The sequence below is a fragment of the Nelusetta ayraudi genome, unplaced genomic scaffold, assembly GCF_046127955.1.
Source record: "Nelusetta ayraudi isolate G7.1 ecotype Tasmania unplaced genomic scaffold, CSIRO-AGI_Nayr_v1 ptg000076l, whole genome shotgun sequence".
Lineage (NCBI taxonomy): Eukaryota > Metazoa > Chordata > Actinopteri > Tetraodontiformes > Monacanthidae > Nelusetta > Nelusetta ayraudi.
The window spans coordinates 2,364,879-2,390,592 of NW_027466126.1; the positions used below are offsets into that span (position 1 = coordinate 2,364,879).

Consider the following 25,714-nt stretch of genomic DNA (forward strand, 5'->3'; position numbering starts at 1 on the left):
CTTCTCTACACATGGTGTATATAATTGCACCCCGAAGCTGTAGTCAAAACAGGTCTCTTGTCAAAATAGTCATCTCTAACTAATTAGTTTATTTCGTACAGTTTATTTAGTTATTTTAAAAAGATATACTATGCATAGATTAGGTTATGCTATGTTGACAGGTCTGGGGATCAAGGGGACACAAGCGCAGCGCCCCCTACCGAGAGATACCGCAATGGACACTAAATTGATGACGTGGTTCAGTGTAATGTCTCGTTTCTGCATTCCTGTCAAATATTGCACTCCGCGAGAGCTAACTACGGAAAAGGAAAAGGACCAAAAATAATTTCTTGGACGCGTTTTCCTCTTACAGCGAAAATGAAGTTTCAATGCAGAAAGTAAAACAATGATATTCTATAACCACCATAAATTATTTAGCTTCTGTGATTAAGACACGTGATACATGACAGGGGGTGGACATTTGATGTCCAGAAGTAATTGTGTTGACAAAGTTTCAATGCAAAATTCTGTTTCGGAGCCTTTCTGTTAGATAATGCAGAAGCCCCATCGATATCTTCGTAGACACTTCAAATTGAAACAAATTACCTCAAAATTAAATAAAACTACTTTAAAATGGTTGACCTGTCAAATGACCCGCCTGACAGTGTGCGCGTTCCCGCGAGGAGAATGGAATTCTCGGCAGGCATGCCGAACGCGCCATAACACCTCGGTCCATTGACCAGAGCAGCAGTATGGCCGACCAAAGCAGGCAAATAAAACTCGCTGCAGCTAAGAAAAAGGTAAAGTAATTTACAGTCCAGTCGGCGTGGAACTCTTAAGAAGGGTCTGTCATGTCTCTCGCGCTTTGGTTCGCGTCTACAGGGATCTTATTTCCCTCTTCGTAGTGAATTCTTTGCGGCGCTGGGGTGTTGTCATTACACGTCGACCGACCACTGTGCGTAGGCTCATGCCGCATCTCTCGTCCCTCCGCCCGCATGACCGTGAACCGGTGGCCGGTGCTTCTCCCGGGCCTCTGCTGATAGCGTTAACTTTACCAGATGGCGTAGACTGTTTCTACTTATCATTCTGTCCTTTCAGACTACGCCCCGCTGTTTTGTCGCCCGACTATTAAACAGAGTTGTTTCTCGACTTGAAGAGTCCCTCCGACGCTCGCTTGCGTTAAAAGCGAATACGTTGTGCTATGAGACAAGTTGACATTAGCAACTTGGCTAACTAATGAAGTTGATTGTTGGAGTGTCAAGAATGCACACTGCTGCCGTGTAGATAGATCCCTGCCTCGTCTGCCCCTTTGGCTTTTGAATCCTATCAGGTGTCACAGCTTCATAACTATGAGCGAGCTAGCTAGCGTCCGGGCTGGGTTGTCTTCAGCCGGACAGAATGACGGGGAGTGTTTTGACAGCTGGCACCCTGCTTCCCTGTCCTGCTGTGTGCTGCAGCTAGCCGTGCAGTTAGCCCAATGAAAAACCATTGGCCTTATTAGCTGTTAGCCTCAGGAAAGGGACTCGTCAGCATTTCTTTGTTGCCCTACTATTAACGTGGGTGAGTGTCTGTGCTGATAACGTTTGGTGTTTTGCTGCGATTCAAGTAGTTTTTATCGTCAGCTCCTGTGATTCCGCCAAACATCCTCTTTGAGACAGCTGACAGAGGCCACATCCCAAAACACAGATAGTTGGAAGTTTGCCAGCATGAATAACACTTGTGTGTTGATTTTTTATTTTATTTATTTTTTTAAGCTTGCTATAAGTTGTCATTCCAACCAGTGGTTTTAAATTCCCTGTCTTGGAAACGTCATAATTTGATTTGCAAGAAATTTGGAACAAGGATTTGGAAGCAATCCAGTCAAGCTTCTTCCAAAAACACAATCTAAATTGTCTAATCTACTAATCAGTTATTATGTTTCTGGCAACCGTCCTTACTATGTGAGCCTCTACATTTTAAGCCAAGTTTGGACCAAAGTCTTCAAGAAAAGCATCAGTTTTAGGAACCAAATTGGAATTGAGGCTCCAAACAAACGGCAAAATAAGCCATTTCTATGGATCTGGAGTCTTGAGGATAATTTACTGTACCAACCAACGTCACCGGAGTCTCAGTTTACTGCAGTTGTTCTGGTGAAAGAAGTTAAAGGAGACCTCACTCAAGTCATCTGTTTATTATTTCCTCGTGCGGATTAGCTGAAGGAGTTTCAGCAGAAGAGCTCGCCCCTGAGTGTGGCAGGAGAGAAGGTCGCTGGTGGAGCCGGAGCCAAGAAGAAGAGGAAGGTGAAGGGACCCAGCCAACAAGATGCAACGTCAACAGACAGAAGCTCCCCAGACAATGTGAGTGCCAGTCCCCTCCGCACGGCTGCCTTCCCATCGCCGCACACCATCACACACAACAATGTCTCTGTGTGGGGCCTTTAGTTGCATTCAAGTGAGTGCTATGGTATCTTACCTCGTACAGGCTGAAATATCTTCAGAACGGATAAATGCCAGGTCAAATTATACACACACACACAAAAAATTACCTGCATGTGCATAATTCAGTCTTCTAAATCAGAATGATTTGTAATGGTTCCCGTGCAACTTGGAAAATATTTTATCACATCAGACATGAAACTTCTAAATGACTATGGCCTGTTTTTGGAAGTGATTTTCCTGTTTGTTTTCAAACACAAGCGCATTTGCAACAAAGCGAAGGGCTGCTGATCCTAGGTGGCTTTTTCAGATAGGAGACCTGTCAGATGTTGACACACAGTTGACATTCCAAACAGTGTCTCCTGCGTCCAAGCTCCTGCAGACGTTAGCTAGCTCCTAAGTTGATTGTCTGCACTGTCTATCTTTAAGATTAACTGGAATTTGCCAGCCCTTCTTTATTGGTGTATTTTTTTTATCGCTATGCAATTTATTTGTCTAATGTATTTGATTTTATTTGCTCCAGCCAAGAAAGAATAACGTATGCTGATCAAAGAAAGAGCAAAGGCTGACAGACAGATATACTCTCAGTTTATGCATGTGGATTATAGTTCATGTTTTTAACACATCTGCTCTTGCACATCATTGTACGTAAAACTGCTTTACTCTATTGCTTTGTAGTTTTGCTGCCCTGTGAAGTCAATGTTTACACATTACCATGGCGCAGAAAGCTGCGTATAAATCATGTCAATATTTGCTTACCTGTTGATTTTGGCGCACTTTCCTCTGATTATTGTCACTGTTGCCCTCCTCCTTCATCGACGTGTGCTGCAGCTCCTTTCCAGTTTGTTTAGTTTTCTTCATTAGGTTCCAAATCACCCTTTTAAATCTCTACCCCCCCTTTTTTTCTGCCTTTCTTTCCCTTAGTTTGACAATATTCTCAAAGTACTTAGTCAAAGCAATGGAGTAGTCCTGCCACCTTATGGCAATAGTCAGGTGAGCCTCTCGACTCTCTCGTTTGCTGGTTTCCGCTCCGCCTGTTTTGCCTGCCTCCGCATTCCACAGTTCCTGCAGCTGCTTCTCATGTGGTATTTAATGCACTGCACTGCTTCCCTGTTATCGCCTCCATTTCAAGTCAAAAGGCCCAGGCCTCTTTTTTTTGTTTTGCGTTTCATGTCAAGAAAGTGCATTAATGGAGAAGCTCTGTCTGTTCTCCTCCAGTCGAGGGTGATATGCCAAAGTAGTTGGAGGAACCTTTGCATGGCCATTGGTTCTTCCACGGGCACCAGTGTGTGTCATGAAAGCATGCATCTAGAAACTGTATTTGTATTTATGTTCTCCTCTACACTGTCTTTCTTCCTGCTTTTCTGTCTGTATGTTGCTGCATTTGTGCCTAATAAACCTGCCATTATTAGATTTAGTATTTTCTATGGTTTGCTTTAACTTCCAAATAAGATTTATGTTTTTGTTCATGTTTTTTTTGTTGTTGTTCCTGATTGTCATTCCGCAAACATTCAGACAGATTCAACAAATGGCAAAAAAAAAGAAAAAAATGAAGCTTAGTATTTAAACGTAGCCCAGTAATCTTTGATTTCTGTTCAGCACATGGAGTTTGTGACGCCGCTCTCACTTTTCACTCTTCTTTTATGACAAGTGTTTTGGTGTTAACCGTTTTGTGTGTGTGTTTGTGTGTGCGCCACCTCAGACGTTTGCCGACACGCCGCCCACGGGGTCCCCAGTCCCCCAGCTGCTGGAGGACCCAGCAGGCTCGCCCGGCCGCGGCTCGCCCGTCTCTAACCCTGCTAGTGCTAACACAGCTACTAACCCTGAGTCTGTCAGTCGCAGCGCTGACCTGCAGGTGTGTCACCCTCTGTCAGCCCTCGTCTCCATCCCCTCTCTCCTCACCCATCCACAAACAGGGGATGTACAAATACATCCACAAAATTCTTTCTTATATTTCTGTCTGACATGGTTGAAAATATGCACATCATCACGAGGCTCTAAAATATCTGGTGGCCGCTGTTGCAGTCCTAAGAATAGATGCACGCGGTTAAAACGGCAAAACACCTGTTTTGTTTGAGAATAATGCACGCCGTCACTGTGCATGTTGTTTTATTGAGTATTGTTTGTTTCAGCAGGACTATCCTGACACCAACGGCAGTGAGAGTTTAACAGAGGAGAACAGGTGGGTAGTGTCATGATGCTCGGATGCGTTTATATGGGTGTGCACAGAATCAAAATTGAATGTGTGTGTTCAGAGACAGGCCCAGTTTTGTCTATACATGTCTTTTATATTAAATAAGTAAGGTTTAATGTGAAAAACAGCTGCAGCTCCACAACATGTTGTTCAACCTTGGTGAGTAACTTGTAATCGATTGATTCTTTTTTTTTTTTCTTTTTTTTTTGCCTGCAGACCGTTGTCTTCCACAGAGAGCCTGCGGCAGCTCTCTCAGCAACTGAACGGCCTCGTTTCAGAGGTACGATTTTAGCACGACCAGTGTATTCTTGGAAAGAAAGGCACTAGAAGCATTTTCAAATTTTGCTGCTGGCTTTCCATCTCTTGTTTGGCTATTTGGAGCATTGCATCCAAAGGGCGTGGTGGAAACTTTCATATAAAGAGCTAATGAGCAAATAAGGACCTTGAAACACATTGACTGAATGAAATAGTGACGGATTGTTTGCTTTGGAAGTTTATTAATAATAATGAATAATTCTGTAATTTCAGTCATCTGCTGCTTATGTAAATGGAGACAGTGCACCTTCTGGAAATGAGAGAGAGCTGGAGGTAAGACGGGAATCTGTTCTGGCTTACAAAACATCTCTGAACAATATCATTTAGTAAGATGCTGTCATGAAAAGTCTCTGCAGAAAATCTTTGACAGATATGCAAATAAAAGCTACCACATGAAATTGAATTCAAAAATCTCGCCACATTAAATATCCCCCAGGCGGCAACACAGAACAACCATGTGTTTTCAATTATTTCATCTCATTGTAAACTTTTTTTTTTTTTTTAAATTTCACTCTTGGTTTGACTTTCACCGCTGCACCTTACCCTTCTTTTCTTTATTTTTTTTCCCGCCCACCCGAATGCATGCGTGCACGTGATAGAGCCGGAACCAGGAGCTGGCAACCGCCCTGGAGTCCAGCAACCTAACAAACTCTCAGCTCAGTACCAAGCTAGACCAGCTGGTAAGAAGCTGTGTGTGTGTGTGTGTGTGTGTGTGTGTGTGTGTGTGTGTGTGTGTGTGTGTGTGTGTGTGTGTGTGTGTGTGTGTGTGTGTGTGTGTGTGTGTGTGTGTGTGTGTGTGTGTGTGTGTGTCTTTACACTCTCCTAGATTACCTTTATTGTCTGTCGGCATTTGGCATGTCATCATCCTAAGTATAAACACTACATTATGATATCACATTGGTTTTGTTTGCTTGCTAGTTTTCAACTAAGTCGTATCTGGCTGCATGTTCACGTCAGAGCTGACAATAATCTTTTTGTAGCTGCGTGAGTATAAGACAATATCTAAAGTTTGGACGCATCACGAGCCTTGAATAAATAGAAATGTTCAGAACGGTTGTTTGGATTTGACAATGTCACAAGAACCTTTATCAACACACCCCGTTAATTCCTTCTTGCAGGTTTTAATAATCTGTTTCTACATATGAATTATCAAAGTCACATAAACGTTGTTTATCATTCTAAATTTAACATCTTACTTCTGTTGTTTTGATAGACGCAGCAATCTCAGGGACTCACAGAACAGCTTCAAAAGGTAAAAAAAAAGTTAATTATTTCTTTGTCTCTGTCCTCTAGATTGTCTGTCTTTTTATTCCAGCGTTTTTCCATTTTCTTTTGCTTTCTTCATGACTTTCAATGGGTCTCTTTTTTTCCTGCCTGTCTTCCTTCAGGAGCGCAAAGAATTTGAACAGAGATTTTCAAAAGAGCAGGGAGCCATACGGGAGCAATTACAGGTAAACTTTGGAATCCCAAACTGGAATTAAACTGGTCTGAGGTGTCTCATTTTTTCAAATGCTAAATACACGAAGCCTCACCGTGTTGCACAGAATGAAAATGCATAATCTTATTCCCACTGCCTTCCTCATCGGTCGCAATTTACAACACATTCTAAAGACTGATATTAAAGAAAAGTCGATTTTTTTTTTTTCTTTCGATTTTAAATTATTTTGTTTTACATAAAACATAAACGAGTGTTTCTTTGTTTCCCTCTCCACAGGTTCACATCCAGACTATCGGGATTTTGGTATCAGAGAAGTCAGAGTTACAAACGGCACTGCAGTACACGCAACAAGCCGCACGCCAGAAGACAGGTGCGCTCCGTAATTGTCGGCCTCTGCACAACCGGGTGAACCTTCCTCCCGGCCTCGTTGGCTAACGCTTTGTTTCGTGTGTGCAGCCGACGCAGAGGAGTTGAACAACCGGCTGCAGTCTTCAAAGCAGAGAGTCTCAGAGCTTGAGAGGACACTTTCCTCCGTGTCAACGCAGCAGAAGCAGTTTGAAAAGGTAGCCGACGTTGCAGCAAAGTGTGATCACAAGTTGGCAAGAAAAACATCCCCCTCACGCCACACGCAGTCCAACAAATTGTTTTGTTTGTCCTCTAAAATATCGTTTTTCATATTTTTTTTAACGCTAGCACAACAAAGAGCTTGAAAAGGAGAGAGACAACCTGCGGCTTGAGATTTTTAGGATAAAGTAAGTTGCTCTTTATATGTATGTATTAGAAACTAAACCATTTTCTGTTTAGAACTGATGAATAATTGCTGATCGTGCATGCATGTGTATGCAGCAATTTGAGTGAGGAGTCCAAGCAGCAGAACTCGGAACTCTTGGAGCAGTTGAAGCTGAGCGCTCATTCCAATGGAGCCATGAATCTGGAGCTGGAAGACCTGCGGAAGAGGCTGGAGATCGCCGACCTCATGCTCCAGCAGGTGCAGTAGGAGAGTTGCAATGTGAAACATCTCACTTAAATGATTAGATGTAACCGATCTACTCGATTTCTTTCTTCCTTTCTGTTCTCTTTTATTTTTATTCACCAAAACTCTCTTTTCTTTTGGCTCGCCAGTGCTCCAGCCAGTCAGATCCCACCAGTGCCAACCAGCAGATCCAGTTACTGCTGGAGGAGAAACAGCAGCTGGAGGCACACAATCACCAGGCCAGTTCAAAGGGAACCTTGTGACATGATTGTGCCCGACTGCGCGGAGCTTTGAAGCGTTTTTAAATAATTGCCCGGTGTCTTCCTTTTTGCTTTTCGCTCTTTAGTTGTTGGAGTCGATTGGTCAGCTGCAGACCGAGAGGAACTGTTACGCAGAGCAGATCCAGGAAGAGGGCCGCGTGTGGAAGGACAAAACAGAGCAGCTGTTAGCGCAGGTAACATATGGAGAGGGTTGTTTTTTTTTCCAGTAAATATGATCTATTGTGTTTAGCAGAAATACTGACCAGTATGTGTTGACATCTGTTCCTTTGCAGGTGTCCTTGGTTGCAGAGGAGAGGGATCAGAACATCAGCCGAGTCCAGGAGCTGGAGGCCGCCGTCGCAGAGTTGAAGATAACTGCAGGTTCGAGGCCCAGCGCCACTTTATGGTTAAACCGGGTGATGCTCGTGAAGCCGCGGTCACAGTTGTGTGCGTTTTCCGTTGTAAAAGTTGCCATTCTTTTCCCCTCAGCGCTACTGTCTCAGGAGAAAGAAGCTCAGAGCACCGCGGAGGCCCTGTCCTCTGGGCCATCAGAGGGTGAACTGGCCCTGCAGGAGGCTCTCAACACACTGCAACAGGAAAAAGACCATGTCCATGCACAGTACCAGGCGCAGGTAAACACCAGAGCACCACACAGGTTTATCCATGCAAAAGTATCTTGAAATCTCAACATTTTAAGGTCAGGTATTACGCCAATCTTCAGAATGTTTATTTGTGTGCATGTTTCTAATCAGCCTCTGTGACATTTCCCCTTCAGCTGCGAGATAACGAACAGCTGAGCCGGCTGTGCGGCGAGCAGGAGACGCGTCTGGGCGATATGGAGCAGCAGGTGGAGAGTCGAGCCCAGGAGGTCGAGGACCGCCGGCGCATGCTGGACGACGTCCAGTCGGACAAGGCCACCATCAGCCGCGCGCTCACCCAGAACCGCACGCTGAAGGACCAGCTGGCCGAACTGCAGAACGGCTTCGTCAAACTGGTGAGGCGGCCCATTGAATTTTCAGCAAATTCGCAATTCCGATATGAATTTAAAGAGTCTAAAGCAGTGGTTCTCAAACTTTCTCTGTCACGCCCCACCTTGGAGGAAGAAAGATTTTCATGCTAGAAGCCCCAAATTTTATGTGGCTGTGTCTTGAGGGATCCCGATGAACCTGCAAGTGGTTCCATGTCTCTAGGACCAAGTTGACTTTTGATCCCATAGACTTGCATGGCATTAGGGTTAGCGATAAGGCTGGAATTAGGGTTATGGTTAGGGTTACTGCTGGAATTAGGGTTAGGGTTTTGTTCATTTCACATTCATTTCACTTTTCTCTTCAATTATGAAATCATTTATTTTGTACAAATAAACAACTTTCGCAAATCACTCTTTGTGACATCAAATCCTGAATTACTTTTTAAACAGGAATACTCCTTTCATTTTTATAATGTGCAAATCACTTTTTTTGGCAAACCGCTTTTGTAACATCCACAATCCTGGCTTCCCTGGAAAACAACACAGCTTTATGTTGTGCTCCCATCTCCACCCACTTTGAGAAACACTGGTCTAAAGCAAAATCTTTTTTGAACAGACTAATGAGAACATGGAACTGGCCAGTGCCATCCAGTCGGAGCAGCATGTGAAGAAGGAGCTGGCTCGCAGGATGGGTGAACTGCAGGAAAAACTGCACAGCTTCCGGGAGCAGGTGCAGTCTCAGACACACTCACCATCTCAGTCCATTACGAAGTCCACCGCTGCAGATTATCCTTTGTGATTTTTTTGTTTTCTTGCATATTAGCCCTGCCCCTTCTTTTTAGACACTGGAGAGCTTTTAAAAAAGCAGTATGTGAATATAAAATGCTTTTGTACTTTTATTAATGTTTCTCCTCTGTTCTCCCCTGGCTTCAGCTTGAAGAGAAGGACAAGGAGACTCAGGGCATCGCAGAGCAGCGGGACCAAGTGGTGGCCCACCTGCAGCAGTACTGTGCAGGCTATCAGACCCTGGCCTCCGAGAGGGAGCAGATCCACCACCAGTACCTGCAGCAGGTCCAGCTCATGGACCGGCTGCAGCACGATGAGAGCCACGGCCGCGTGCAGCTGGAGATCAGCCACAATCAGCTCAAGCTGGCGCAGGTCTGTGTGTGTGTGCGTGTGTTTTTTTTGTTACAGGTGTAAAAATAATGCAAATGTTTCCATCACTCTTGACGTCGTGGTTGTTTTCAACGTCTCCGCCTCCCTCTGTAGGACCAGTTAGAGTTGTTGGTCAGAGACAACGAGCAGCTGAAGGCCGAGGTGAAGGAACTGCTCAACAGCTCCACTCTGGCCAGCACATCCAGAGACCAAGGTGTGATTTTTCTGTTGATAAATCAGAGTAGTTGTTAACGTAAAGCTCAAAGTGTGTTAACCCGAAATACGATGTCTGTATATGGCGTAGGTGACGGAGTAGAAAGTCAGCCGCTGCCCGAGAGCCCAAACTCTTCTGCTCTTATTATCCCAGAAGACTTTGAAAGCCAGAAGGAGATGGTGAGTATGATCAAGCCATTTCAGTAGCTGTGTTTCTATTACAGTTTTTTTTGCATTATAAAAGTGATATTTCTAAAATTTCAACAAAGTACAATTGTGATTTGCAGGTATTTCAATTGAATGGTGTGAAGCGCACAAGCCGCAATTCTCGTAAAATCTCACGGGGCGTGATTTTACGAGAATTACGTTTGCTTTAGTTTGTTTACTAACCTTGGGTATCCACACACCACTGCCCCCTACAGGAGGAATTTATCAGAGGAGCTTTGGCCCAGCTGGAGGCCGAGAGAGACGAGGCCAGACGGAAACTGGAGGAGGAGCGCCGGCTCCACATAGCAGCCAGGCACCAGACGGCCGTGGCGCTCAGCCTGGAGCAACAGCACCACAGTCACAACGCCGTGCACGAGGACCACGACCACTCTCACCACCACAACCACACTCACTGCGAGCACAGCCACGAGCACAGCCACGAGCACACAGGTAAGGAGGGGCGAGGTGGAGGCAAAACAGGTGTACAGTACAAAAGCAGGTGTGTGACCTTGCGAATCTCTGCAGAAGGGGGCGTACCGGTGGAGGTTCACCAGGCCTTGCAGGCGGCCATGGACAAGCTCCAGCAGCGTTTCACCTCCCTCATGCAGGAGAAGGTGGACCTGAAGGAGCGGGTGGAGGAGCTGGAGCACCGCTGCATCCAGCTGTCGGGAGAGACCGACACCATCGGTGAGGCGGCAGTTCTAGTGGCTGATGGGTCGTCGCGTCAAAGACCGTTAACCTTCATTTTAACACGTCAATTTCTTTGGCGTTCTTCCAGGGGAGTACATTGCCCTGTACCAGAGCCAGCGTGCAATCATGAAGCAGAAACACCACGAGAAGGAGCAGTACATCAGCATGCTGGCCCAGGACAAGGAGGAGATGAAGGTACTGTGGAGGAGAAGAGGAGGGCAGAAATGTTGGAAAATCTGAACTAACAATGCCACATGCTGCTCTTAACTCGCGTTATTTCTCATTCTTGCGTCTCTGCTGCCCCCTGCAGGTCAAGCTGGCCGAGCTCCAGGACCTCGTGATGAGGCTGGTGGCCGAGAGGAATGACTGGTACAGCCGTTACGCCGGAGCCGTGGCCGGCGCAGGTACAGCGAACCCTGACCTGCTGCCCGTCGGGCAGGACTCTTCTCTCCAGGAGCTCCAGGCTTATTCACAATCAGAGCCGGATGCAGCCAGCGGAGCAGGTATGAGTAAGAGCATAACACCCTTTCACCCCTTCAGTGTCAAGTCCAGTGCTGCTGCACACGTTTACATTGTAAATCATATTTCCAGATTTCCTGTTTATCCTTTTCTCCACAAGTTATGATCAGACTGTAGCTGCGTTTCCATTAGCCCTAGAATTGTGCAAAGTCTAAATATCGCAATAAAAAACTGGTAATGGAAACAGCTAAACTTGGAAAAAAAACTCTCAAATATCGCTGAAAGGTTTTGACGCCCTCATGAGGCATCAGAACAAAATATAACAATCATTCTTGACAGCAAACAAACGTAAACAAACAAAAGCAAACGTAATCCTCGTACAATCTCACGGGACTCACACCTTTCAATGGAAACACATGCAAATCGCAGTTGCACTTTGTCGAAATTTTAGAAACATCGCTTTTATTTTGCAAATCTCCCCCCTCCTGCAGAAGCCATGGAGATCATCCCTCTGTCCGAGCCCACCATGGCCTGCGAGGGACCCTCGTCGCACATGCTTTCCACCGCCGACTCCAAATCCGCGGGGCCCAAAGAGGACGGCACGGCCCAGCAGATCATGCAGCTGCTCCAGGAGATCCAGAACCCCCAGGGGGCGCCGAGACCGCCGCCGTTCCTCGGGGACAACCCCTGCATCCCTTTCTTCTACCGGCCTGACGAGCAGGACGAGGTCAAGATCCTGGTGGTGTGAGGTGCCGGTCATGTGATCCACCACGAGTGAGTGAGTGAGTGTGTGCGTGCGTGCGTGTTTGCAACAGAGAGTGACCGGACATGTCTTGAAGTCTGGGGGATTATTATTAAACACTGCAAATCCCCATGTTTGCAGCTTCTGATATTCAAAGACTCTAAGGCCCAGTTCCATCAAGGTGCCACTTCTCTTCTGTTCTTGGCACTAATGTGTGCAAACATGTTCTTTTTGGTTTTGTTTTTTTTGTTAATAATGGTCTTCCCAAAAAAGAGAAAATCCCTCAAACTGATTATTCCAATCGTCTCATTTTTTTTTTATTACTTCCTCTCCTTCCTCTCATCTCTTAGTTGACACGTAAGTGCAATAAACGGGCAGAATGTTCTGCCCATCGTTGTCGATAAAGAGCTGTGAAAATCTAACAGCCCGTCTGTGTGCAAATCTCAGTTTTTACACGATACACTGTACAAATGCCAAAAAAAAAGCATCACGTTTGAATGTATTCACCAGAATATTCAGCTGTGTTTTTGTAAAATACAAGAGTATAAAGGAAGGAGAAGAGATGCTGCTGATACGGAGGAAGCAGAGGAGCAGGAGGAGGAGAAGTTAAAGTGACTTGGCGCACATGACGAGTACTGGAGAGCTAAGATGTAAAGGCAGGCGCCACAGATTGGTATTGTTCCCAAAATACTCTCCACATCGTCACTTTTACCCTCTGAAACACTGAAACATTGAAACATGAGTTTGTCCGTCGCCGTGCAAGTGTCCGGTGTTTGTTTGTGCGCGTGTGAAATGTCGCCGTCGTGATGTCAAACTTACCTGGACGAGGCGTTTTTTTGTGGGACAGATGCAATTCAAAGACTGCATGAAGAAAAACATTGAAAGCCCGAGTTACAGGGGCATTATTATATGATATTATTTCTTCAAAAGTTGCTGCAGCAGAAGAGCAGGGCATCCAGCCATCCTGACGTGCAGGAAGTGTTTTGGTCTCCTCAAGGGGCTTTTGGTTGGTCTCAACTCACTCTATTTACATTTACATATCCTTTTATTACCTTCAGATTTTTTTTATTTTTTCCCGCTCTAACCAGTCTCTTCTGTTACGTTTGCTTGAACATATCCAAAATATTTTTCTGCAGTCCTGTACAACTGGACAGAATGAGTGTGATGCAAACATGTCGTCCACACTTTAGTTGATAAGTTCTATTATTATTATTATTATTAATGTTATTATTTTTTTTTGTAGAGTTCTATCAAATATTCTAAGTATGATTGCACTAAAACCTGTACAGAGCTTCTCCGTTAGCCTCCCGGCCCCGAGCTGAGTCTCCTCTGCAGGGGTAAAGAGAGGCGGATCCTGTGAAGCCGCTCCCTGGAGCTGAGGGTTCCGGTTGAAGCGGGGGAAAAAATTCATTTTAGAGTGCGTTTGTGAGAATGGGCGTGTAAATATGTTTAGGAAGGAAAAAGTTAATAAGATCTTCTCGCCTCTAGAGGTTGCCGTGTTATTCCCGAGTTAGAGGGACCCTTTAGAAATGCAGAGAAATCAGCTTTCCCTTTACCAACACCGCAAAACAACGAGAGGGGTTGGATGTGAAAATTGTGTAAATGCAAATCTTGCTTATATTTTCTTATGCAAGACTCAAGTCAATCCTCCGTTGGCTTTAGAAATTCGACCATCATTTGGACCAATTTGATTCCCTTTGGTATGGTACCAGGCTTTAAGACGGGTTTACCCACACTACTGATGTTTAAACAGACAGTTGAATAAAAACTCAATTTTACATGCAAGTGTATGAAAAAAAAAAAAAAAACTGAAAGAATTTAAATCCTCTTACTTGGATGATATTTTACTCCAAGATTACATCTGTTATGTTAAGAGAGATGATACTATATAAATTATTAAATTTGCACACAAAAAGCTTTGTAGAAGCCGTACATACCCTGAAACTTTAGCTCTTGGCTTATGTTTCCATTCTGTCACTAGGTTCTATTTTTTTTGTTATTATTATTTTTATTTTATTTTGGCTTTTGTTTTTTTTTATGACACACACTTAGGATTTTTATTTGTTTATTCCTTTTTGATTTTGGGAGTTATTGACCTAGAGCTAAAAAAGAAAAAAAAAGAAAAAGTGATATATATACAATATTGTGTTGAGGGTTTAAAAAAAATGCCGTTAAATACGTCACGGTTAATCGAAACAAACATTTATTGTCTTTACTGTACAACAAAGAGGTGGTGTGTATATACTGTAACTGTGTAACATATTGTATATTCATTATGCCTGGTGTTTGTTTGCAGGGGGGCAGCTAGTGTCGGAGTGCGTGCGTATGTCTGGGGGGAGGTATGAAGATGACAATTTGCTGACTGGCTGTGATTTATTATGAACCCTGAGGGGGCGGGGATGAAAGGCAACAACGCTTTATTTATTTGGAACAAGTTAGTGTCTCACCTAATCAGTTTTAATGTAAAACCAGGAGCGAGTCGAGTGGTAATGAAGGATCGTTCAGACAACTGATTTGTTTTGTTTGTGGGCTGCTTCTGACAGAAGCTTACTGATTTTTATTTTCCTTGAGTAATATTTTCTCCCCTTTTTCCTGAATAAAACACAATGAGCAACTTGACAACATGGTTCCCTCATGTTTTTTTTTCCTCCCTTGTCCAAAGTGGCTGCATGAAAATGACAAAATCAATCACTGCATAGCAAAAAGCTCCTGTATCAGGCATGTACGGAAGAGGGTTAGGGCCACAAGAAGATAATTTTTTTTTATTATTATTCAAGTTCCCATTTTGAGAATAAAAAATGGAAATCTCACGATTAAAATGGAAATTTTGAGAATAAAGTAAAAACTTTCAAGATAAAAGTCGAAATTCTGAGAATAAAGTTGAAATTCTGTGAATAAAATCGAAAAATTAGAGGTTAAAGTCGAAATTTCAAGATTAAAGCGGAATTTCAAGAATAAAAATTTAAATTTCGTGATTAAAATTGAAATGTCTCGAAGAAAGTGGAAAGGCTCTGCCCACAAGCCTAGTGGAGTATTTCCGTTTTTCTGATTTCTGATCGCATAACTTTCCTCCATTTGAAACCTACCACTTATTCTTTAGCAAATCACCCGATGCCCCATGTTTACATAACCACTCATTCAAAGTTCCTGTTATTTTCTTTCTGTATATTATTTTGGTAAAAATTGCATCTTCAATTTTACTTACGATAGGAGTCTGTGACCTTATTCTACGTCGGTGAACAGCATAACGTTTTCTGAGCTGTCATTAAAAAAAAAACACACACAGTGGAAGCGCACCATTATGCACACTGAGGTTTTATTGTGTCGACAAATCACAGCAGTCCTGCAGGTAAAAATCGTTGTTCCGGTCCGTGGCGGGCCGCACCAGGAAGCAGAGCCTGGTGGCCGGCAGGAAGTCACACATTCACACTGTCACCCTCCCTGCTCTTGGACAGACAGAGAGAGGACCAGGGAAAATACAAAACAAAAAACCCGCTCGGCTACAAGCTACACTGAACCAAACAAACTGCCAACTCCATAAACATCATTGCATTTAACTCTTCTTTTTTTTTTCTCATTTACTCCTTGAATACGTCTTTAAAATATCCCCCCCCCCCAGTTATACATATACCCATTTATCCGTTATAATTTAAATGTTGAGAAAGGTCGTACGTCGCAGACTACAGTCCTCTAGACAGTGCAAGTACAGGTTTTGATAGGATGCACCACACATATACAGAATAGTAACACATTTAAGATATGCCCATTATAAACTGTTAAATAATGTTGCAGAATATGATTCTGGCGTGCACAGATGCACAGGAGGTTTCACAGGAGTTCTTTGTTTGTTTGTGATGACGTGTTTTAGGATGGAGGATGACGACGGCAGCGGGGAGGGGGGTTAGTTTTTAGTAAGGGGTGATGTGGGCGGGGCCAAACACACGTGTCACACTGACTGAGACCAAGAAAGAAGAACAGACACATAATGTGAAACGAATGATCGGATTTCAGGCTCTCTCGGCAAACACAGCGTTCAGGGTGAAAGAGAAAGTGGAGGGTGTTTTGCCGCGTGCTCGCTCACTCACCCCCGTGACCACTGAGCGGAAAAGAAAAGCCAAAAAGAAAGAAAGACAGCGAGTGAATGGCAAATCTCACACTCAGATACTTCCCCGCAAAGCTTCCCGCCGGCGTATCTGAGGATTCGGTGCATAGTGAGAGCAAGAGTGGAGAGAAAACACACACACAAACGTGTCAATTTGCCCATTTGACCTCCGACCCCTTGAAGAAACAGATAAATGACCAAGCGGCGGATTAGTTGAATATGCATTTCGGAATTATTGGAGGTGTCGTGCAGCCGGCATGCAGAGAGAGAGAGACAGAGAGAGGCAATCTGTGCTCAGATCTTCTGCCCCTTCTCGGTGGGAAACGGAGACTTGTTGCATAGGTTCCGTGTGGGAGCAGGCAGCAGCCGATCGGTCGGCTGTGATTGTGACGCAGATTATAGTCCGTTGAGCTGAATTACGGGAGGCTACGAGTCCAAGAAGGTGCCCTCGGTTGATTGCTACCCACGTCTTAGTGAAAGAGGAGGAGAGAGGAGGATGAAGAGCAGCAGCCTCCTGGCTGTGTCACATGTTCTTCTTTCTCGATGGGATGTTTGCTGCAAACTGTTTTTGACGGTGATGAGATTTTAAAAAAAGGAAAAAAAAAACAAACAGGATGAGGTTGAGACGAGGAGGAGCAGGTGAAAGGGGTGATGGGAGGGTTTCCCCTCTTAAGAGTCGAAGGGCGGCAGGGGGCTCTCGGGACGAGAGGACCCGCCTCTGCTCGGTCGGCTGTGCGGTGAGGGAAGTTTTTAAAAAGAAAGGAGAAGGAAAGAGAAAAATAGCATGAGAACAAGATGTGACAAAAAGAACATGAAGATGAACCAAATACTTAATGCCATGGCCTGAGTGTCAGTTTTCACCCTTTTATGAGTTGAATTATGTCTTAAAAGATACAAAATAAATAGTAATTCAAAAAAAATAACCAGAACGAAAACTGCAAAAATAAGACAATCAGCAACTGGAACACTTTAATAATCCAGTGACTTCCGTCTGGATTATAAAGTAAATACTCAGGGAAAAGTGTCATGCAAAGTCTGCAAATGTCTTGCACCTCGAGTTTGACAGCAGGAATAAATGTCTTTGTTTGCTGAAGTGTATGTGTGTGTGTGTGTGTTTGACTAAAATTTGCAAGATTTCTCATATTGTCTGTACAATCTGAATTTTGAGGCTTGAAGCATGTTTGTGTGTCAGTCATGCATGTGTGTCAAGTATTCTTTGTGTAAGTAGAGCTCTTTGTGTAAGTAGAGCTGTGTGTGTGTGTGTGTGTGTGTGTGTGTGTGTGTGTGTGTGTGTGTGTGTGTGTGTGTGTGTGCGTGCGCTCGTGCAGGAGAGGGTTGAGGGCAAATCGTGGCTTCTTGTGTGAAGGAGGGAGAAGAGGGAAACCAGGTGCAGCGGGAAAGCCAGTAGGTAGGTGGCGCTGTTGCCCACGGTCTGGACGGACGGAGGAGGAGGAGTTGTGGGGAGGGGGAGGGGGAGGAGGAGGAGCAGGAGGAGGAGCTCGGAGGTCTAGTGGGTTGGAGAAGGCGGGGGTCTCCGGCTGCCATGGAAACACAAACACACAGACGCAGATACAAAGAGGGTCAGGATGGATTTGAGTTTGGGTTTTGTCAGACATTTGTAGCGATTCTACTCGACACACTTATCATTTCAAGGGCCCCCGTGTGTAAATTCATATGTACGCACACACACACACGCCCACAGAGGAATCCCAAAGGGCTGATTTCCTGAACTGCGTGAAGAAAAGGATGGACTTGTTCTCATTCTTTGGGGGTAGTTCACTGACAGGACACAGACAAATATCACATCCATCCATTTTCTATCACCGCTTATCCTGCACTCAGGATGCTGAGGGTGCTGGAGCCAATCCCAAGGCAGGGGTTCCACCCTGGACAAGTCACCAGTTCATCACAGGGCCACAAACAAGCAACCGCACACACATTCACTCCTGCAAACAGTAAAGAGTTCTGAATTAAGCTAATGTGCATGTCTGTGGACTGATGGCAGGAAGCCAGAGAGACAAATCTGATTATTATGCGGTTATGAACTGCAAATCATGCAGACAAGTGTTCTCTTTCAAGGTAATTAAAACCGTTCTAAAGGTTTTAAAGTGCTATTTGTTTTAGAATTACATTATTAAGCATCATCATTATTATAATTATTATTATATTTCTTGTATTTCTTTCTTATATTTCAACTTGTTCTCAGAGGAAACCACCTTCATGACACATTCAGACAAACTTCAGGCCCTGGAGTAAATCAGCGTCAAGTCGGAAAAGCTCGAAACACTGATGCAAATACACACACACACGCACACACACACACACACACACACACACACACACACACACACACACTGTCAGAACCTAGTGTGTGTTTTGTCCATGCAGCACTTTAAAAAAAAAAAAGTGAAAAAGAATAGGATGGCATGCACCGAAAGGACGGCCTCTGAGAGAAAGGGGGGAGAGAAAAGTGATGATGACGATGATGATGACGATGTTGGACAGCACCAGACGTACCCGGAACGTTCGTCCTCACTGGTCAGTGATAGTGATTCTGCAGAGGGAAGCGTAGGTGTGCGTAGGACAGAGGTGTGTTGAGGGAAAGAGGGATGCAGAAGGAAGGAGAGAGGGGGCGCAGAAAGAGTTACGGCGCAGGAAATGGTCCAAGGTCTCATGTGCTCGGCGCTCATTGGACGGACGGAGAAGGTGCGACGGAGAAGATCTGGACCGAGGGCACGCTTTTGATATCTCGGGTGAGGGGTTTGAGGTCAGGTGGTCGGAGTTTTAGGAGGATTCAAAAGCAGCTGTGAGGCTAGAAGCTAATGCAGTTTGGTGGGTGGGGGAGGAAAGTGCAGGCGTTCTTAAAAAGGTGAAAAGGCACAAACAGTTGACAGAGGCAAGAGGGAACTTTCTCACTCCTGCTCGCTCACACTTTTTACCGTCTAGCTAGCCGTCTATTGAGAGATCTATGGATCTATCTGAGCCGTTTACCTCCTTCATCACCTCATCCGGGTGTCTTCACATCCCCCTTAGTGACAGAGAGCATTTTACACATCAGGTCGGAGTTCCTTGTCTCAGTGTTTAAGGATGAAGGTTTCAGTGTTTAAAGTGGCCGGTGCAAACCAAAATCAAAATACGTGTCCACAATATTCAAGTGTCAGTCTGAGGACCTTTACACACCGGGAGCGAATTTGCGAGGCGAATAATTAGCTTTTTTTGAAAACCTCTTGAAGTCAATGCAACCTTCCACACCGGCAGCGAAAAAGCAGCTGTTGTTTTTTCGCACTTGTGTCCAATTTTGCGGAGGCGAAAAGGTGAACGGCTACAGATAATTTTATATGCATATTCGCCTCGCGCTAGGATGTGTAAAGGACAATTTTGCCGCCGAAAAATTCACATTTTCTTGTGCCATTTATCACGTCACTTCGCCTATTGCCCGGTGTGTAAGGGCCTTCAGCTATTTTCAACTCCAGGGGGAAAAATTTAAGGAGAAAAACTCACCTGGGTACACTGGGAGGGGCGCGGTTAGGCCGGGAGGGCACGGTGGGTGGCGGCCCGCTGTAGGGGTCGGGAGAGGCTCCCGGGCGGGACGGGACAGGGGGTCCTCCAGCAGGAGGGGGTCCGGGAGGAGGCCCGCGGGAGAGGGGGCGAGATGGAGGTCCTGGTGGAGCTCTGCGGTTTGGAGTTGGACTGGTAGCTGGAGATCTGAGGCAAAGAAAAGACACGACTTGTCTTAGGAAAAACCTGCGGGCTAAGAATCGGAAACGGTACTGCTGCCACCGTATCCTCCCCGATCCGGACCCACCTTCCTCCGGAGCCGCCCCGCTGCACCTGCAGCCAGGAGTCGTCGACCGGCGGCGGCATGCTGGTGCTCACGGTGGTGGTGCTGATGTCGCCGATGATGCTGAGAGCCTCACGCAGGGCGTGGTACATCCGCAGCATCTCGTCCCGGTGCTGGCCCTGCTCCTGGGACTCCTCCATCAGAGTGTTCTGGTCGCCGCACGAGTACAGATGGGCCAGGAGCTCCGCGTTGATGAACTCCTTGGTCTGAACGTAAAAGGAGTTGTCAGGTTATTGTTTCATTTCCAGGACAAGAGGTTCACGCAATGTCGGTTCAGCACTCACGTTGTTGATCATGAGGTGCATGATGGTCTTGGGCATCAGGTCTCGGACCGTCTTGTTGACGATGGCCATGTAGGAGTCCACCAGGTTGCGGATGGTCTCCACCTGCCGCTCCAGCTGAGGGTCCATGCTGTGCATCAAGTTGTCGGAGCCGTTTTCGTCTCCGCCTTCGCTCTGCGGGATGGCGAGATGGGACAAAGTGACAAAGCCGCCACAAGCAAAGATGAGCGTCGAGCTTCACAAACACAAGCGGATGGTTCAACGAGATGCACAAGCGAACGAAGAAACGTACCTTTCCTTCCTTCTCCTACAGGTGGTCCAAACGGTGACGACGTTTAAAAGATACAAGAGCGTCACATGAGAGACTCGACAACATTGAAACAGACTCCAAGTCAACATGGCGACAATGTCTTGCACGTTCCACCAAGATTCATCAACATATAGACCAGAGCATGCAGACGGTCCAAATCCTGGACGTCGTACCGTGACGCGTTCGGGATAAACTCCGGCTCTGAGGAAGGAGGCCTTCCAGGCGTCCACGTCCTCCTGGCTCTCACAGGCCAGCTCCAGCTGACGGTAGTCCTTGTAGACGTTCCTGCGGAGGCAGTCACATCAGGATCAAACACCACTCATCATTCTGAGAGCATGATCATCCGTTTTTTAATTGGTGATATGTTTCCCAAGCAGATCAGCTTCCTTCTAACCGTGGCAACACCAGGAAGTAACTTCTCAGAGCCACGGTTCTATTGAAAGTGGATGACTGAAGAAGTATCTCCAAGTATTGGAGGTTGGCCACAAATGTGTAATTACATCACAATATTTTTTTTCCAGTCATTTTCTTGTTGCCTCTTTCCAAACTTTTTTGGGGCTCTGAACCGGACGGATGGCTGAGATAAATCTCAAGCATTTAGGCCTGGTCACACGGTCATGCTTCTACTGAAGTTTGGACCAAACTTGCGACTGCCTTGCAGAGATAGATGCGTGCACGCTGATGTGTGTGTGTGTAGCAGCACCTCTGCTCGGTGTTGAAGAGGGCGAAGATGTGCTTGCTGGACATGAAGCCCTTCTCCACGTCGCGCAGCTTGAGGTTGTCCACCTGGAGCATGTACTTCTTCTCTTTCTCCTGCAGGGGGAGAGAGAGAGCCGCGCAGGTTCTAAACTTGGGCTTTGGGAGGATCCGTTTTATTTGTTTCTTTTTGGAAGTGGATTTGGTTGGTCGATGGGAACTTTGACAGACTTTGGGAAGCAGCAGGAGTACAGCCACTCGTGTTGCTTCAGTGTCACTATGAGCTGCTCCCTCCTAGCAAGACATTTACATCCTTTCTTTTTTTTTTCTTCTTTTCAAAAGAAACGTGAGGGAAAACACACAAGCGACTGGGATAAAAGGAGCAAAAGAAAAGAAGATAAAGTGATTTCGGGGGGCAACTATAAGTGGTCTCGCATGTCGGATAAGCAAGAGTGACGAGAGGGCTGGGAGAAAGAGAAAAAGCCAGTGGAGAGATGAATGGAAAAGTGGCGCGCGGCTCGGAGTCTGTGGTTTTGATTAGAGTTATGCAGCAGAGCAACAAATGAGAAACACACACGGCGAAGCTGCGTTCCAGCGTGGAGATCTCCGCCGCTGCAGACAACCAACTATTTATGAATCAGGGAACCTCACAATAAGTCAGCGCCATCTCACACATGCCAGAACCAACCCCCCCCCCCTTCTCTCTCTCTCTCTCTCTCTCTCCCCCCTTCTGTGTGTCTGTGTCTCTCACTCAATCACTCACGAAACACACACACATATACACACACACACGCATGCAAGCTGTGGTTGAAGCTCTCAGAGTCTCCACTTACAAAAATGAAGAACAGTAAAATCTGTACTTTAAAGACAAAAATCGGAGAGGCCGCATATAGCACAGAGTGGGGTTCTTTAAATATACATTAAACACACACACACACACACACACACACACACACACTGAAGTTCAGATGCAAATATCACCTTTGAGCGTACTCTCTAACTAACCTTAAAACCATCTGGAGGGCAAACCACTAGCCTGCCCTGCCCAATCAAAATGTGTGTGTGTGTGTGTGTGTGTGTGTGTGTGTGTGTCAGAGAGAGAGAGAGGGAGAGAGAGGGGGGGGGGGGGGCTGGAGACCAAACTCTCTGATCAAAGGATTTTATAGCGGCTCAGCCAAATGGTCATATCCTTGAAATGCGTGTAAAAAAAAAAAAGAAAAAGTCTCCACTCTCTCTCTCTCTCTCTCTCTCTCTCTCCCTCTCTCTCTCTCTCTCCCTCTCTCTCTCACACGCACACACACACACACACACACGCACACACACACACACATACGTATATATAAATACATTTGGCAATGCACTGAACAAAAAAAACTTTAAAAAAAACCCAGCAGGGGGTTTCAGTAGCTGCAGGCTGCTGAATGCTGACATCATCGCTTCTTGCAGTCCTGCTGGAGGTTCCTCCATCTTCTCTGCCTCTGTCCCTTCTCTCACTCTCTCTAAATTATTTTCTTCTCCCTGCTCTTTCCTCTTGTTTCCTAACTGTCGCCCCCCCCGCCTCTCCACCTCCAACTCCAACCCCCCCCCCCCCCCCCCCCCCACCCACCCACCCCCCTTGACTGGGAGTGAGCAACCTTGGACTGATTCTTACATTTTCCTCTCGTCTTGCCAGTAAATCCAGTGAGGAGCGGGAGGGGTGTGGAAGGGGGGGTGGGGGGTTAGTCGGGGTTTGCACCATGTGGGAAAACGTCGGCGGGGGAAAGTGAAATAAAGCAGCGACGGGGAGAGTGGAAGGAGTGTCGCGATAGTGCTGCCCACTGACGTGCAGCTGAAGCCAGGACGGACGTGTGTGAGAACGGCCGCTTTAGTGATGCCACATAAAAAAAAAAGAGAACATTTTTAACTTTTATCACACACAGACACAAAAAACGCAGACGCACAGAATTCCCATTTTACCTCCCGTCAATCAGCCCCGACTCGCATCAAGGGGAGTCGGGACTTGAGTGATTTCCCATATGCTCCCATAAAACGCCAGCCAAGGACTGCGGGCAAGTGTGAAAGACGTTAGACACACACGCACGCACGCACGCACACACACACACACACACACACACATGCAGAGAGACAGAGAGAGAGAGAGAGAGAGAGAGAGAGAGAGAGAGAGAGAGAGGAGAGAGAGAGAGAGAGAGAGAGAGAGAGAGAGAGAGAAAGGGGAAAGGGATGTATGAGAAAACAAGCACGTCCAAACACACCTGATGTATTTGAGCAGCGCCGGATATATACCACACGCACCCACATATACATTATATTGACAGTATTATGCTTGTAGTAGATCCAACAAGACTAATCAGCCTCTGTTAAAAGACTGAAAGACACACACACACACACACTCACACGTGACATGAGCCATGGCTGTGCGATGGTTAAACCAGTCAATGGTTTTCTTGCACTGTCCCTGTCTATTGCAGTGCTGCAGCGTCACATGCAGTGAAACTCAAGTGTTTGCCAGACAAATGTAGAAAATTAGTGAAATTTCCTCTTCTCAGTATTTTCTTGCCAATGCAAATCTCACTGGTGGACAATCAGCTTCGCATGCTTCGAAAATGGACTTGAGCTTTGAAATCGCAGTTGCGCTTCCCGCGAGGAAGTCTCTCGTTTCTCCGTCCATTCACCTGCCTCCATCACTGGCTTTCATCTCGGCTCCCAAAAAAGACCGCAGCTAATAAAACATGTGACTTTACATCTGAGCCACATGTGTGCCGTGTTCCCTCCCCGTCCGAAGCCCTGCAGCAGCAGCGGCAGCACAGAGGTCACTATTAGCATTCAGCCTGTAATGTTTGGAGCCGGCGTGCAGATGAAGTTCTTTCCATGGGTTTTTGTTTTGCTAGTGAGTAATAGCGGGCTCGTTACGAGAAGCCACAGGAAGTTCACTCCTGGACGGGAGAATCGAGACGCTCCACCATTCTGCACCGCGTCCAAGAAACGTCTCGCCGAGCCGACGCTCGTCCAAAATGTGGATGAAATATGGTCTCCATCTCTCCACACGCACACACACACACACACACACACACACACAGGGCATGCTACGTTATGTAAACACTAAAAAACGCACACGCACACGTCCACACACACACACACACACATGCAGGGACCTTTGCACACACCATATCCAATTAACAACTGTGAAACAAATCGGAGTCGTTTGTCGGGCAAAGCCAGAAAACTCTTTTTTTTACAGCGTCCACGTCATGTTAAGAGGCTCCTCGTCTTGGCACGTGTGCATGTGTGTGCGCACATGAGTGTGTGTGGTAACGTGTATCTTGATGGGATAGAAAAGTCCTGGTGACTCGGGCCATGCATCAAAGGGCTGCGGAGAGGCCGCACGGCATCTGGGAGCAATAACGTTGCCTCTAACCCTTCATTACCACAAAGACCGGGCCCTGGGTGGCAGCCAAGGGTAATTTTCACAACCCTCCGCCTCCTCCTCACCTCCCTGCATTTTTTTCCCCCTCCCCTTTCCATTCTTCTCCCAGTACCCCAATTGGGTTTCTGTCTTTACCAAAACACACACAAAAAAGCAAAGAGAAAAAAGCGTATTAAACATAGCTTTGGTGTGAGTCTGGAACGTCGGGACTCGCTGGGGTCGGGGCACTCGTGGAAAAGCTTGTTTAGTGTCTGCGCCGTGTTTTAAATGAAAGGGTCCGGTCAAATGGATGAGGTGCTTGTGGCAAAGTCTGGCAAATAACAGGGACAAAGATGACTTTTGACAATCCTGAGCGGCAGCTGGATGGCTGAGATCTCAATTGCGAAATCTGGCTCGTCCACTTTGCCAGCCGTCAGCAGAAGGCAGTTTTCGAGTCGGCTCGTGGGAGTCCAAAAACCAAACCGCTGACTTTTTCTGGCAAAACCCCAGTCAAGCGACTTCACTGAGGCTGAAGTGAAGTAGTTTCATCAGAACTGTAAAGACGGCTTTTCTTGATGGAAAATAATTTTTTTTTCTCATCGTTCTCAGATCTCTTCGGAGTTTAACTCATACAGTAATTCCTCCATGCATCCACAGGAGGACCAAAACCTCAACATAAAACATCATCCACAAGCTCTCCAATAAGAACAAAACTGTGTTGTTTGTACATCCTAAATCGAAAACATCCAAAATTCAATGTTTGAGCAAATTCTCAAAAGGACGTCGACGCTGCCTCTTAATGCGACACACTCAACGCATTAACAGCGACAGAGTCAGCAGGGGGAGGATTACAGTTGAGCCTCAGAGTTATTCTGGGACAAAAGGCAGTGGATGACTCATAGAGCTCTAAGGTTGTAAAGCAAACGCTTATTAAAAAAAAAACGAATAAATAAAATCAGTCTGGGCAGGCTGCAAGTCTCACAGCTCTTCATTTGTCAAGGGAAGCCCATCAGTGAGGCCAGTTAAGAGAATCGGGGTCTTAATGACGGCAACACAGTGGAATAGTGTAGTGTCA

General features: G+C 45.9%; 2 protein-coding genes across 26 annotated transcripts in view; one reads left to right on the top strand and one right to left on the bottom strand.

Annotated features, from left to right (window-relative positions):
* Positions 1 to 592: 592 nt before the first annotated feature.
* golga2 (golgin A2) lies at positions 593 to 14,628 on the top strand. 15 transcript variants are annotated; one of them, XM_076043569.1, is made up of 28 exons: positions 599 to 779; positions 2,172 to 2,315; positions 3,318 to 3,386; positions 4,096 to 4,248; positions 4,526 to 4,575; positions 4,804 to 4,867; positions 5,116 to 5,175; positions 5,502 to 5,582; positions 6,116 to 6,154; positions 6,291 to 6,353; positions 6,617 to 6,710; positions 6,797 to 6,903; positions 7,034 to 7,092; positions 7,187 to 7,328; positions 7,463 to 7,552; positions 7,660 to 7,767; positions 7,867 to 7,954; positions 8,063 to 8,205; positions 8,349 to 8,567; positions 9,157 to 9,270; positions 9,474 to 9,698; positions 9,810 to 9,909; positions 10,000 to 10,088; positions 10,331 to 10,580; positions 10,644 to 10,802; positions 10,894 to 11,000; positions 11,116 to 11,308; positions 11,756 to 14,628. In XM_076043569.1, exons 1-28 carry the CDS (start codon positions 732 to 734, stop codon positions 12,010 to 12,012), a joined length of 3,315 nt encoding a protein of 1,104 aa, XP_075899684.1. In that variant the 5' UTR covers positions 599 to 731; the 3' UTR covers positions 12,013 to 14,628. The 15 variants fall into 15 exon arrangements, with proteins under 15 accessions (XP_075899694.1, XP_075899684.1, XP_075899685.1 ...); XM_076043570.1 differs by having other exon boundaries at positions 4,529 to 4,575; XM_076043573.1 differs by having other exon boundaries at positions 600 to 779; positions 10,331 to 10,565.
* Positions 14,629 to 15,303: 675 nt separating this feature from the next.
* The window catches only part of dnm1a (dynamin 1a), a 42,536-nt gene continuing 32,125 nt past the window's right edge, over positions 15,304 to 25,714 (bottom strand). For 6 of the 11 annotated variants that reach the window (XM_076043586.1, XM_076043595.1, XM_076043591.1 and 3 more), the window contains 7 exons: positions 21,244 to 21,353; positions 20,714 to 20,825; positions 20,523 to 20,537; positions 20,234 to 20,404; positions 19,914 to 20,155; positions 19,610 to 19,813; positions 15,304 to 17,646 (listed from right to left, as the gene is read on the bottom strand). In XM_076043586.1, the coding sequence (XP_075899701.1) occupies positions 17,616 to 17,646; positions 19,610 to 19,813; positions 19,914 to 20,155; positions 20,234 to 20,404; positions 20,523 to 20,537; positions 20,714 to 20,825; positions 21,244 to 21,353 (885 nt within the window). In that variant the 3' untranslated portion in view covers positions 15,304 to 17,615. Of the gene's footprint in view, positions 17,647 to 18,625; positions 18,663 to 19,609; positions 19,814 to 19,913; positions 20,156 to 20,233; positions 20,405 to 20,522; positions 20,538 to 20,713; positions 20,826 to 21,243; positions 21,354 to 25,714 lie in introns of all 11 variants that reach the window. The other 5 variants (XM_076043593.1, XM_076043588.1, XM_076043592.1 and 2 more) reach the window with 2 other exon arrangements.